Source organism: Salvelinus alpinus, chromosome 3 (assembly GCF_045679555.1).
Source record: "Salvelinus alpinus chromosome 3, SLU_Salpinus.1, whole genome shotgun sequence".
Lineage (NCBI taxonomy): Eukaryota > Metazoa > Chordata > Actinopteri > Salmoniformes > Salmonidae > Salvelinus > Salvelinus alpinus.
The window spans coordinates 17,083,769-17,095,289 of NC_092088.1; the positions used below are offsets into that span (position 1 = coordinate 17,083,769).

The following is an 11,521-nucleotide window of genomic DNA, read 5'->3' on the forward strand; positions in this document are numbered from 1 at the left end:
AACCCTCATTGGTTTGAATGGTGTGAGCAATTCTCATCTTGTACTCTTTTTGACTTAGCAACATGAATTGGGGTATTTAAAGTACCATATAGGTGGAGAACGTTGCACAAAAAAAGGTTACGTCAATAACTCAGTTTTGCCAAAATTGCAACGTTTTATTGTCAATGCACAAGTAGAGTGAAATGCTTACCTTGTATGCTCTATATAATCTCGCATTGTGCATTGCCAGGTTGCTGTTCTCTTACCTACTTTTCTCTACTTTGCATACTCTTTGATGTTGCAACATGACATGTTTGTTTTCTAAATGTGCCTTTCCTTTACAGTGTGATCCCTATATAAAGATTTCCCTGGGAAAGAAGTCAATTGAGGACCGAGATAACTACTTACCAAATACCACCAACCCTGTTTTTGGAAGGTAAAATCTCACATTCATTTAAAGTGGCAATATGTTACTTTTTGGGCGACCTGACCAAATTCACATAGAAATGCGAGTTATAGATCTATCATTCTACTTGAAAGCAAGTCTAAGAAGCGGTAGATATGTTCTATGTGGGCTATTTTTATGCTTCCCATTCTTAAATTTAGTTTTTGTGTCTTTTACTTTTGGTTTTGTACACCAGCTGAAACAACAATATTTTTGGTTATGGAAAATATATTTCCACAGCGGTTTGGATGGTACAATGATTTTCTACACTATACTATATTATTTTGTCACATAAACTGAAATTAGGTAAACTATTAGAGTTGTAGCAACCAGGAAATGCCGTAGCGATTTCTGCATAGTACAACTTGAAACGGTATTTATATTATTCTACTCTACACTTATACCACACCTCCTTTTTGCAGAATGTTTGAGATGTCATGTTTTCTGCCTCAAGACAAAGACCTGAAGATCTCAGTGTATGACTATGATCTGCTGACCCGCGATGAGAAAGTGGGAGAGACAGTGATTGACCTGGAGAACCGCTTCCTGTCACGTTTTGGCTCCTACTGTGGCCTGCCTCAGACATACTGCATGTGAGGAGACTTGTTCCTGCTGTACATTTTATGTCATAGTTCACTTCAAAAAATCTAAGTTTGTCAAACATTTTCAGAACTCTAATTTGGTGTTAAAATGAGTCATAGTGTCATGACATCTGTTGTGTAGGTCTAGACTACATGCCTCAATCTGAAATGAATGAGAAAGATGGGCACTGTAATTTAATTGAGCCCATAATCATTATGGGGGACTCTGATTGATTTGCTGTGTTGATCTTCATGAAACAGCTCTGGAATCAACCAATGGCGTGACCATCTGAAGCCCTCTCAGATCCTTCAGAACTTGGCCCGCCTCAAAGGCGTCCCTCCACCCAGGTTAGAAGATGATGGCAAAGCACTGTCATTCAATGGGACTCAGTACACGCTGGCTCAATTTGGTAATTCATAAGCAGGTTTTTTTTATGGACATTTCGTAACGTTCAACTTTCATTTTAGGGACATGAGGACCAGAGTATGTTTTGTGTGACATGAGTAGGGCCTGTAGTGACCCTAAATATGAGGTAACTCACGTTTACCATCTACATTTAGAGGCCAGCAAAGAGATCCACCAGCACTTGGGTCCTGCCGACGAACGGATCTCTCTGCACGTGCTCAGAACACATGGACTGGTGCCTGAGCACGTGGAGACAAGGACACTGTTCAGCAGTTTCCAGCCCCAACTTTCTCAGGTCACTATCCATGTTGTCTTCCTCTTTATCTTCAATATGTCTCCATATCTGAGACTAACTGTATTTTCCCCTCACTTATAGGGATGCCTTCAAATGTGGGTGGATGTTTTCCCCAAAAACATGGGCCTTCCCGGACCTCCCTTCGACATTGTGCCACGCAAGGCCAAGAAGTAAGGAGAATCACTTCACAATTTGGTATTTCAAAGTGATCTAGTCTATAATCTTCTATTCTATTCATGAATACCATGTTTCCATTTAAAGGTATTTCCTGCGAGCTGTTGTTTGGAACACCTCTGATGTCATTCTGGACGAAACTAGTATTACTGGGGAGCGCATGAGTGATATCTACGTCAAAGGGTATCCGTGTTGAAATGTTTTTTGAAGCAATATTAGGATCTAACTATTACCATGACAGCCATGCATATAACACACGTGTGTTTTTTTCAAACACATGAAAACCTAAGTGAATTAACCAGTTAGTCTGTCTGTCCAGCTGGATGCCAGGTATGGAGGAGGACAAGCAGAAGACCGACGTCCACTACAGGTCTCTGGACGGGGACGGCAACTTCAACTGGAGGTTCGTCTTTGGCTTTGAATACCTGCCCGCTGAACAGCTGTGTCTGGTCTCCAAGAAGGTGTGTTTAGGCTTGAGAAACAATTACAAACGGAATAGTGTAGTAAGACAAAATGTAGGTACATTTCATTGCTGCCAATTTTGTCAGTCTTGCTTATTATTTTCAACAGGAGCACTTCTGGAGTCTAGACAAAACAGAGTTCAGGATACCCCCCAAGTTGATTGTTCAAATTTGGGATAATGACAAGTTCTCATTGGATGATTACCTGGGTGAGACATTTCTTTAGCACTATGAATTACCGTACAATACTTTTTTTTACCATATGATAATTTTGCTCCAGCTGATCAAATCAGCTATTTAACACATGGTCCTGAGATGGTCTTCTGGTCATTGTACAGGCACGGTAGAGCTGGATCTCCGTAAACTTACCCCTCCGGCCAAGGTTTCAAAGACGTGCAATCTAAGTATGATGGAGGAGGTGATGGATGCACGACCACACAAATCCGACCTGGCCAATTCGCTGTTCGCTCAGAAGTCTGTCAGAGGCTGGTGGCCATGTGTCACTGAACAGGATGGGAAGAAAGTCCTTGGTGTGAGTACAGCTAAGAGGTCATCCATTTTAAACTGACAAAATCAAGAGAGTATAAATCAACCTGGTTTACCTGTAATCTTATATTCAACCATGTTTAGTATCTCTAAAGAAGGTTACTACTTTGCAAATTACAGACTATATGTGAAACATTGTGTGGAATAAATCTGAATTAACATCTGTTATGTTTAGGGGAAGGTTGAGATGACTCTGGAAATCGTGTCTGAGAAGGAAGTGGACGAAAAGCCTGCTGGGAAGGGCAGGGATGAACCCAACATGAACCCAAAGCTTGACTTCCCTAAGTAAGGATTTCCACTCTTCTGTGTATATTCACCCTTTTATAGGCCTAACGGAGATGTATACCTCCGATATAGTCCATATTAAACTGTTTCCTCCTCTCTTCCAACATCAACAGGCGTCCGGACACATCCTTCTTCTGGTTCACGAACCCCTGTAAGACCTTGAAGTTCATTGTGTGGCGCAGATTCAAGTGGCTTTTCATTGGACTGATCCTACTGATTCTAGTGCTGCTCTTCGTCGGAATCCTGTTATACTCTTTACCGGTAAGAACAGGAGGGAGGGGATAATGTTCAATTAAACTGTGTTAAATAAAATTCACATTAATGAAATAACAAACTGACAGATTGCCTACATTTTGATGTGATTAATGCTTGCCTAATTACAATTTCTCTCATTCCAGAACTACATTTCAATGAAAATTGTGAAGCCATTCAAATGAAAACACAATATTCTGCTCATATGTCAAGAAGAACAGAGACCAAAGTCTTCCAATGTATTTTCAACCAAAAATATCATGACTATTTTTATGTATTCTAAACTGTATTTGTGTAATATTTCAAATGAATTGTTAAAAACCTGTTTGCTCACAGAATGCATAATTAGTAGATTGTTCAAACCAACATCAAACATAATTATATTATCTTTGCACAGGTTAATCAGAATTCCTTGAACCTTATGCTCTTAAAGTATTTTTAATGGATGCTCTGTGCTTTGTAATGAACATTTATGTGGTCATATACACACTGATTCTTTAAATAAATGATTGTTTTTAGGCCCTAATAAATGATGATCAGTAGACCAATTGCATTGGGGGTCTTTGTGGTTATACAGTATATACTGAACAAAAATATAAATGCAACATGTAAAGTGTTGGTTTCATGAGCTGAAATAAAATATCCAAGAATTTTTCCATACGCACAAAAAGTTTATTTCTCTCATATTGTACACAAATTTGTTTACATCCCTGTTAGTGAACATTTCTCTTGCCGAGATACGCCACACCTGTCAGGTGAATGAATTATCAAGAAGCTGATTAAGCAGCATGATCATTACACAGGCGCACTTTGTGCTGGGGACAATAAAAAGCCACTCTAAAATGTGCAGTTTTGTCACACAACACAATGCCACAGACGTCTCAAGTTTTGAAGGAGCATGCAATTGGTATGCTGACTGCAGGTATGTCCACCAGAGCTGTTACCAGAGAATTTAATGTTAATTTCTCTACCATAAGCAGCCTCCAACGTCGTATTAGAGAATTTGGCAGTACGTTCAACCAGCCTCACAACCGCAGACCACGTGATACCATGCCAGCCCAGGACCTCCACATCCGGCTTCCTCACCTGAGATATTGTCTGATACCTGCCACCCAACAGATGAAACTGTTGGTTTGCAAAATTGAAGAATCTCTGCACAAACTGTCAGAAACTCTCTCAGGTAAGCTCATCTGCTTGCTCATCGTCCTCCCCAGGGTCTTGACCTGACTGCAGTTCGGCATCTTAACCGACCTCAGTGGGAAAATGCTCACCTTCAATGGCTACTGGCATGCTGGAGAAGTGTGCTCTTCACAGATGAATCCCGGTTTCAACTGTACCGACAGATGGCAGACAGAGTGTATGGCGTCATGTGGGCGAGCGGTTTTCTGATGTCAATGTTGTGAACAGAGTGCCCCATGTTGGCAGTGTTTTTTATTTTTTTTAAATGTATATAACCTTTATTTAAAATCTTTAATATTGTTGCATGTTGAGTTTATATTTTTGTTCAGTGTATATATACAGTGTATATACAGTACCAGTCAAAAGTTTGGACTCATCTACTCATTCCAGTATTTTTCTTTATTTTTTACTATTTTCTACATTGTAGAATAATAGTGAAGACTGTCGTGGTAATTTCCTGTATTACTCAATGATGAGAGAGCCAACCACACACACAAGTCAGAGTTATATTATAAAGTACACCTTTAATAATATATATATGAGCTTCACCATTTTGACTCTCAGATCAATTCAGTGTCTATAAATGAATTATCTGAGAGTCCTTACAAAACAATTCTTAGTTTTATTTATAGCCAAGATACACCCCTCTCAACTTACAAAGAATCCTTTACCCGAAAGAGGAGTATCCCATAGCTAGACAGCATCAGCTATAAATCATCGTTCAGTTTGGTCTCCCAAGACAAGGTTTCAATCTCATGCTTGGTACTACACTGTCTACCAAAACATTACCTCATCCAATGGCATATATCAATTGTCAATCCTAGATACTCCCAAACCTGGACAAACTCACTGAAGACAGTGAGCCTCTTAGGTTAAATACTAGATCAAGATAAGGGCAACCTCAGAGGGGACATACAATGGTTCCAGACACAGCCATACTCTTTCCCCCAATGAGAAAAGTAGGGAGTGACTGGTGTACAGACATTGTATGAGATAACTAACTGGTTCCCCATTAATAACGCCATCCCTTCACATGGTTTAGGAATAGTTACAGACACATTTATAATAAGAAAACCATGTTCCATTCTGTCCTCCTCCCCTTCTGATATTCTACATAGCACCACATGGTTTAACAGATACATTGACATATGAAGACAAGCCTGACCTCTCCCCTCTCTGGGCCCCAAGTGACTAAGCCCTAGCTCAGAAGGGGAAAATGCACTGCCAACCCTATAGTCCAAAGGGCACCATTCTAATGACAAGTATCTAACAAGCATATGATGAAAATAACATCTTATCTATCTATGTTACCTAGCTAAATCTGATTCAGCCACGACAAGACATCAAAACTATGAAATAACACATATGGAATCATGTAGTAACCAAAAAAGTGTTAAACAAATCAAGATATATTTTATATTTGAGATTCTTCAAAGTAGCCACCATTTGCCTTGATGACAGCTTTGCACACTCTTGGCATTCTCTCAACCAGCTTCATGAGGTAGTCACCTGGAATGCATTTCAATTAATAGGTGTGCCTTGTTAAAAGTTAATTTGTGGAATTTCTTTCCTTCTTAATGCATTTGAGCCAATCAGTTGTGTTGTGACAAGGTAGGGGTGATATACAGAAGATAGCCCTATTTGGTAAAAGACCAAGTCCATGTTATGACAAGAACAGCTCAAATAAGCAAAGAGAAACAACAGTCCATCATTACTTTAAGACAGGTAGGTCAGTCAATACGGAACAGTTCAAGAACTTTGAAGGTTTCTTAAAGTGCAGTCGCAAAAACCATCAAGCGCTATGATGAAACTGGCTCTGATGAGGACCGCCACATGAAAGGAAGACCCAGATGTACCTCTGCTGCAGAGGATAATTTCATTAGAGTTACCAGCCTCAGAAATTGCAGCCCAAATAAATGGAACAAGGAACCTGAGCAATGAACATTAGACTGGTGGAAATCTGTCCTTTGGTTTAATGAGATTTTTGCTTCCAACCGCCATGTCTTTGTGAGATGCAGAGTAGGTGAACGGATGATCTCTGCATGTGTGGTTCCCACTGTGAAGCATGGATGAGGAGGTGTGATGGTGTGGGGGTACTGTGCTGGTGACACTGTCTGTGATTTATTTAGAATTCAAGGCACACTTAACCAGCATGGCTACCACAGCATTCTGCAGCGATGCGCCATCCCATCTGGTTTACGCTTAGTGAGACTATCATTTGTTTTTAAACAGGACAATGACCCAACACACCTCCAGGCTGTGTAAAGGCTATTTGACCAAGACGGAGCATGATGGAGTGCTGCATCAGATGACCTGGCCTCCACAATCACCCGACCTCAACCCAATTGAGATGGTTTGGGATGAGTTGGACCGCAGAGTGAAGGAAAAGCACCCAACAAGTGGTCAGCATATGTGGGAACTCCTTCAAGACTGTTGGAAAAGCATTCCAGGTGAAGCTGGTTGAGAGAATGCCAAGAGTGCGAAGCTGTCATCAACGCAAAGGGTGGCTACTTTGAGGAATATAAAATATTTGTTGATTTGTTTAACACTTTGTTAGTTAGTACATGATTCCCTATGTGTTATTTCATAGTTTTGATGTCTTCACTATTATTATACAATGTCGAAAATAGTAAAAATAAAGAAAAATCCTTGAATGAGTGGGTGTGTCAAAACTTTTGACTGGTACTCTATATATTATTTAATTAAAAAATAAATATTATTCTTATCTCAGGTGAAAACCCATATAATTGGGAAGGATCATACAGTCAATGGTAAGGATACATGTAGTAATGTAGCAGGTGAGGAATACTACTGTAGTCCAGGCCTAACTCCAGCTAAAACAGCATATTGAAAAATGTGAATAGAGACTGGAATGTCAATTGGAAGGAAAAAAAGTAAAGTGATTAGTTATTTGATCTTGTTTTTCCATCAATAAAATGCAATCAATTGATAGTTAATTATTGCAAAACAAAATAATCTTATCCATTGCCATTTTCCAATAAAAAACATCTCAACTACAGATGAATGAGGGAAAATTATATTTGACTCCACTATTACAGAGAAGACATACCCTCTGTCAGTGGCAGAGGTCGCTGCGCGCTCTGTCTGTTTTAACACGTTTGGTCTCTGTGCCTTGACGCAAGTTGTTTTCCCTTTCTATTTTTTTCGTTTGAGGATTTGGACTGCAAGCAAGGTGGACTTAGATTTATTTTGTCTTACGGTATCACGTTTTCAGTTTAGTTTAGCCTAGTAATGGTTTGGCAAGAACTTGTGCCGCACATAATAGACATTACGAAACAACCTCCATTTTGAAGTCCTAAAGAGTCGGTACAACGTGTAGGCTACTGTCAGAGTGCACTGTCCTCTACATGCGATTGTTCATGAACATATACGTGAAGGACAACACTCAAATGCAAAGAATATGACAGCGATAACATACTTGTACATAAATTGATTGAGATGTGGTTTCACTGCATTTATTTGATTATGTTTAAAACGAAATGTTTCTTACTAGAACTCACCACGATATGGCTTCTTTGGCAGGCTCTGCTCCATTGGAACCAGAGCTCAGCCCTCTGGTCAAGCCAGAACAGTGTTACAAAGACAGTTTCCACTATCATCTACTTTGTGTTTCACCTTGATTATTTTTTATTTGTTTACATATAATATTTATTTGTATTGCATTCATTATTTCAGATGTTCTACACAATACAACTCACCTGGGACCAATTGTTCTCATTGTGTCTAGATCTGTGGGACCCTAAATATGCTCCAGCCACTGAGGATTCTCTTCAGACCCAAGTGGATGGTCTCACGGTCCTCCGGCAGCTATGTGTCCAGGATGAGGTCAGTTCAGTTAACTGTCAGATATACCCACCCATTTAATAAACATACTGCAAGTTAGATAACGGTGGAATGGGATTACATTCATGCTAAAGTTATGGCATGTCTGATTTAGGCACTTGAATAAGATAAAGGAGGAGGATGAGGCGTGTCGAGCAGCATTGCAGTCTGGGAATATTTTCCTCTATCACAAACTGGCTCCTCTACTGCAGCGAACTGACAGTGGAATATACCAGCTCCCAGCTCTCCAGACCAAAGGTATTGTATGGCCAGATGATTAGTGCCATTGAAGCTATGATTGAGACTAACTGTATATAACAAGGACAGCCCCCTCTCACTTCAGAATACCTACATTGAGAGTGACATTATTGTAATGACATAATAGAAATGGGCATTTCTTGACAGGAACAACTTTCAACAGAGATTTACCTGTATATACCAACACAAACATGTAGTATGCACGTCATGGAAATACATTTGTTCCTCTCAGATGTAGAAGAGATTCTGGAAAAGCTTGGAGAGGACAAGGAGATGGTGAAGGAATCCATTCTCATCAACTGCACTGAACAGAACGAAGCACAGTTCTCCTTTGATGTTGGTACGAGAACATCCAGACATGTAATACATTGCTTCATGGAACATACAGTTAGTTGGTACATCAAATTCCCATCTGGAATAATAATCCATCTCGTTCTCCACCTACAGTACATTGTCCTCTGTGTCTCTTGGGTCAGACGACAGGTTGACCGACTGTCTCTCTGTGCTGTAGGGGCGATAGAGCAGGCTGCTGTGGAAGAGCTGTGTAGAGGAACCTTCGTAGACCTGAGGAAAGCCTTCTTCCTACTGAGAGGGTCTGAGGCACCGCTTGTAGCCAGAGTGGGTATTGGAGTCAAGTCTCCAATCTAGTGTTGCACTGTGTTTTTCTAGTATTGTATTATACCGTGTGTCTCTCTGTGTTTGCTATAATACCTGGGTGTGTGTTTTGATCGTCAGGGGCAGGCTCTCCTTCGCTGGCACCAGACCAATGGCTTCTGCAGCTCCACTGGGCAGCCTACCCAAAGGAACCAGTCCGGCAGTCAGCGTGTGTGTCACAGCAGTGGGATCACTTATTACCCTAAGGTAAGAAACGGGGCTTATCTAGCAAATATAAAAGGTCAATCAGCTATTTAACAGCTCTCATATCACATTGGATTTTCATCATGAAATAGAGTAGTTAGTACATTTCCCCAAGCTGAGTGAAAAGTAGTTCTGTTGTGTCTTGTTTTTCTACAGATGTCTCCGGTGGTGATCGTACTGTTGTCTGATGGGAAACGGTGTTTGCTGGGGAGGCAGTCCACCTTCCCACGGGGGATGTACAGTGCACTGGCAGGCTTCTGTGACATTGGTGAGTCTCATGCCACACATTTCAAACCAATGAGGCATGTGTATTGACTATTTATAACATGTCTATTACATAGGCTACATCCAGTCCTAATATGCTACCCAGGTGTAAACAGCCTGAGAGATGTAACTCACTTATCCATAACTGTACTTGTTAAGACTAATATATTACTGTCAGCATAAGCACTGGTATAGGTTCCTGAATGTGTCAACAGGTGAGACCATGGAGGAGGCACTCCGCAGGGAGATAGCTGAGGAGGTGGGGCTGGAGGTAGAGTCTATCCAGTACTCAGGCTCTCAGCACTGGCCCTTCCCACAGAGCTCCTTCATGGTGGCCTGTCACGCCACCGTCAACCCAGACAAGACACACGTCAGTCAATGGCTGCCTCACTATTCTAACTTTCTCTGTGTTCATACATTAATTTGGCTTGAGTGTGAGCAAGACATCTAGACGAAGCCTTATCCACAGGCCTGGACTAACCAAATCTGGGGCCTAGGTCCAAACATTTTTTGGCCTATTTCTGGGTGGCAGAGAGAATATTTTGCAGTTCTAAAGCTAATTTCCTGCAATTCTACACATTTTCCCATGGGCCAGAGAAAAAGTGTTGCAGTTTTAAAGCAAATGTTCTGCAATTCTACACATTTTGTCATGGTTAATGCAGGGTTCATATGCTATTTCAGTTACTCAAACATAAAATCAGGTCGGTAATCCAACCCTGCTTATCCATGGTTGTACATTTAGTGTCCAAGAACTGCCAGATCACTACATTGTTTTGTTCAATTGTTTTTTAGGAGACTTTGAGATTATACTTGTAATAAAAAGCGCTATATAAAGAAAATAATATTTTTATGTTACATGTTCTCCATGTCAATACAGTGTATATTGAAATAAATAAAATATGTTGAAAATGGAATTAATTGTACGTTGCTGATCTAACTGCTTTGCCTAACAGGTCAGTGTGGATAAGGTGGAGTTAGAGGATGCACGGTGGTTCAGCATAGAGGAAGTCCAAGAGGCGCTGACGATCAAGGCACCACCACGGAACAACAAAGGAGAGCCTACTGTGTTCTGGGTCCCACCAAGCTACGCCATAGCTAACCGGTTGATCCAGGAATGGGCCAATCAACAACACCTCAAATCATAGCAAGATGGGTAGACAACAGACAGCATCAAAGCTGCAAATACAACACACAGATGATTTTAGAAGACCAGGCAGGAACATTGTACTGTTAAGTGCTTGGTAACACACACAGACGGGAATGAAACATACAGGTCCAGAGGAGACATGGGGGGAACTGACAGGAAATGCATCTCACTTGAGGAAAAAAAAGTGTTTTACGTGACATTGTGTTTCAATAGATACTGTAATACCATCAAAGGGCTTGGCTTATAGCTAACATTTTTTATTCTTATATATATACACAATATGTAAAGGACATTTTTGCATACATTTAATTGTGTGATCACTAGGCCTTTATGAAGTTTAAACTGATGATTTTGTTTAAATACTGTAACTACCTCCACAGTATTGCAATGATTCTCAAAATGATTTACAAAGTGAATGGTTGTAATAAGTGTATCAGTACTGTAATAATATCATACTTGGTGTATGTAGAGATAATTAAATGAATAAAACCATAAAGCCTAAACTGAAGATTTTTAAGCCTAATTGGTGTATGTACAGAAACTAACTG

The 11,521-nt window shown here is 40.3% G+C and overlaps 2 protein-coding genes across 6 annotated transcripts; both read left to right on the forward strand.

Moving 5' to 3' along the window:
• Window positions 1-269: 269 nt before the first annotated feature.
• LOC139570142 (myoferlin-like) lies at window positions 270-4,094 on the forward strand. The gene is made up of 12 exons (XM_071391729.1): window positions 270-415; window positions 847-1,017; window positions 1,267-1,415; window positions 1,567-1,706; window positions 1,788-1,876; window positions 1,968-2,063; window positions 2,200-2,341; window positions 2,451-2,550; window positions 2,680-2,873; window positions 3,063-3,172; window positions 3,286-3,433; window positions 3,571-4,094. Exons 1-12 carry the CDS (start codon window positions 285-287, stop codon window positions 3,607-3,609), a joined length of 1,509 nt encoding a protein of 502 aa, XP_071247830.1. The 5' UTR covers window positions 270-284; the 3' UTR covers window positions 3,610-4,094.
• A 3,590-nt stretch (window positions 4,095-7,684) lies between these two features.
• On the forward strand, window positions 7,685-11,476 carry nudt13 (nudix (nucleoside diphosphate linked moiety X)-type motif 13). Of its 5 annotated transcripts, none has more exons than XM_071391737.1 (9): window positions 7,685-7,796; window positions 8,352-8,449; window positions 8,562-8,704; window positions 8,937-9,044; window positions 9,216-9,322; window positions 9,440-9,565; window positions 9,719-9,830; window positions 10,042-10,196; window positions 10,780-11,476. In XM_071391737.1, exons 2-9 carry the CDS (start codon window positions 8,370-8,372, stop codon window positions 10,969-10,971), a joined length of 1,023 nt encoding a protein of 340 aa, XP_071247838.1. In that variant the 5' UTR covers window positions 7,685-7,796; window positions 8,352-8,369; the 3' UTR covers window positions 10,972-11,476. The 5 variants fall into 5 exon arrangements, with proteins under 5 accessions (XP_071247838.1, XP_071247842.1, XP_071247839.1 ...); XM_071391741.1 differs by having other exon boundaries at window positions 7,690-7,796; window positions 10,042-10,097; XM_071391738.1 differs by lacking the exon at window positions 7,685-7,796 and adding an exon at window positions 7,799-7,823.
• Window positions 11,477-11,521: the final 45 nt, after the last annotated feature.

What these genes read in the sequence shown, in the direction of transcription:
- LOC139570142 (XM_071391729.1), top strand. Translation starts at nt 285, where the DNA reads ATGACATGTTTGTTTTCTAAATGTGCCTTTCCTTTACAGTGTGATCCC. An exon ending in ACCAACCCTGTTTTTGGAAG is followed by an intron (nt 416 to 846) that starts GTAAAATCTCAC and finishes TCCTTTTTGCAG; the next exon opens with AATGTTTGAGATGTCATGTT. An exon ending in TCCTGTTATACTCTTTACCG is followed by an intron (nt 3,434 to 3,570) that starts GTAAGAACAGGA and finishes CTCTCATTCCAG; the next exon opens with AACTACATTTCAATGAAAAT.
- nudt13 (XM_071391737.1), top strand. Translation starts at nt 8,370, where the DNA reads ATGCTCCAGCCACTGAGGATTCTCTTCAGACCCAAGTGGATGGTCTCA. An exon ending in AGCTATGTGTCCAGGATGAG is followed by an intron (nt 8,450 to 8,561) that starts GTCAGTTCAGTT and finishes TGTCTGATTTAG; the next exon opens with GCACTTGAATAAGATAAAGG. An exon ending in GGCAGGCTTCTGTGACATTG is followed by an intron (nt 9,831 to 10,041) that starts GTGAGTCTCATG and finishes ATGTGTCAACAG; the next exon opens with GTGAGACCATGGAGGAGGCA.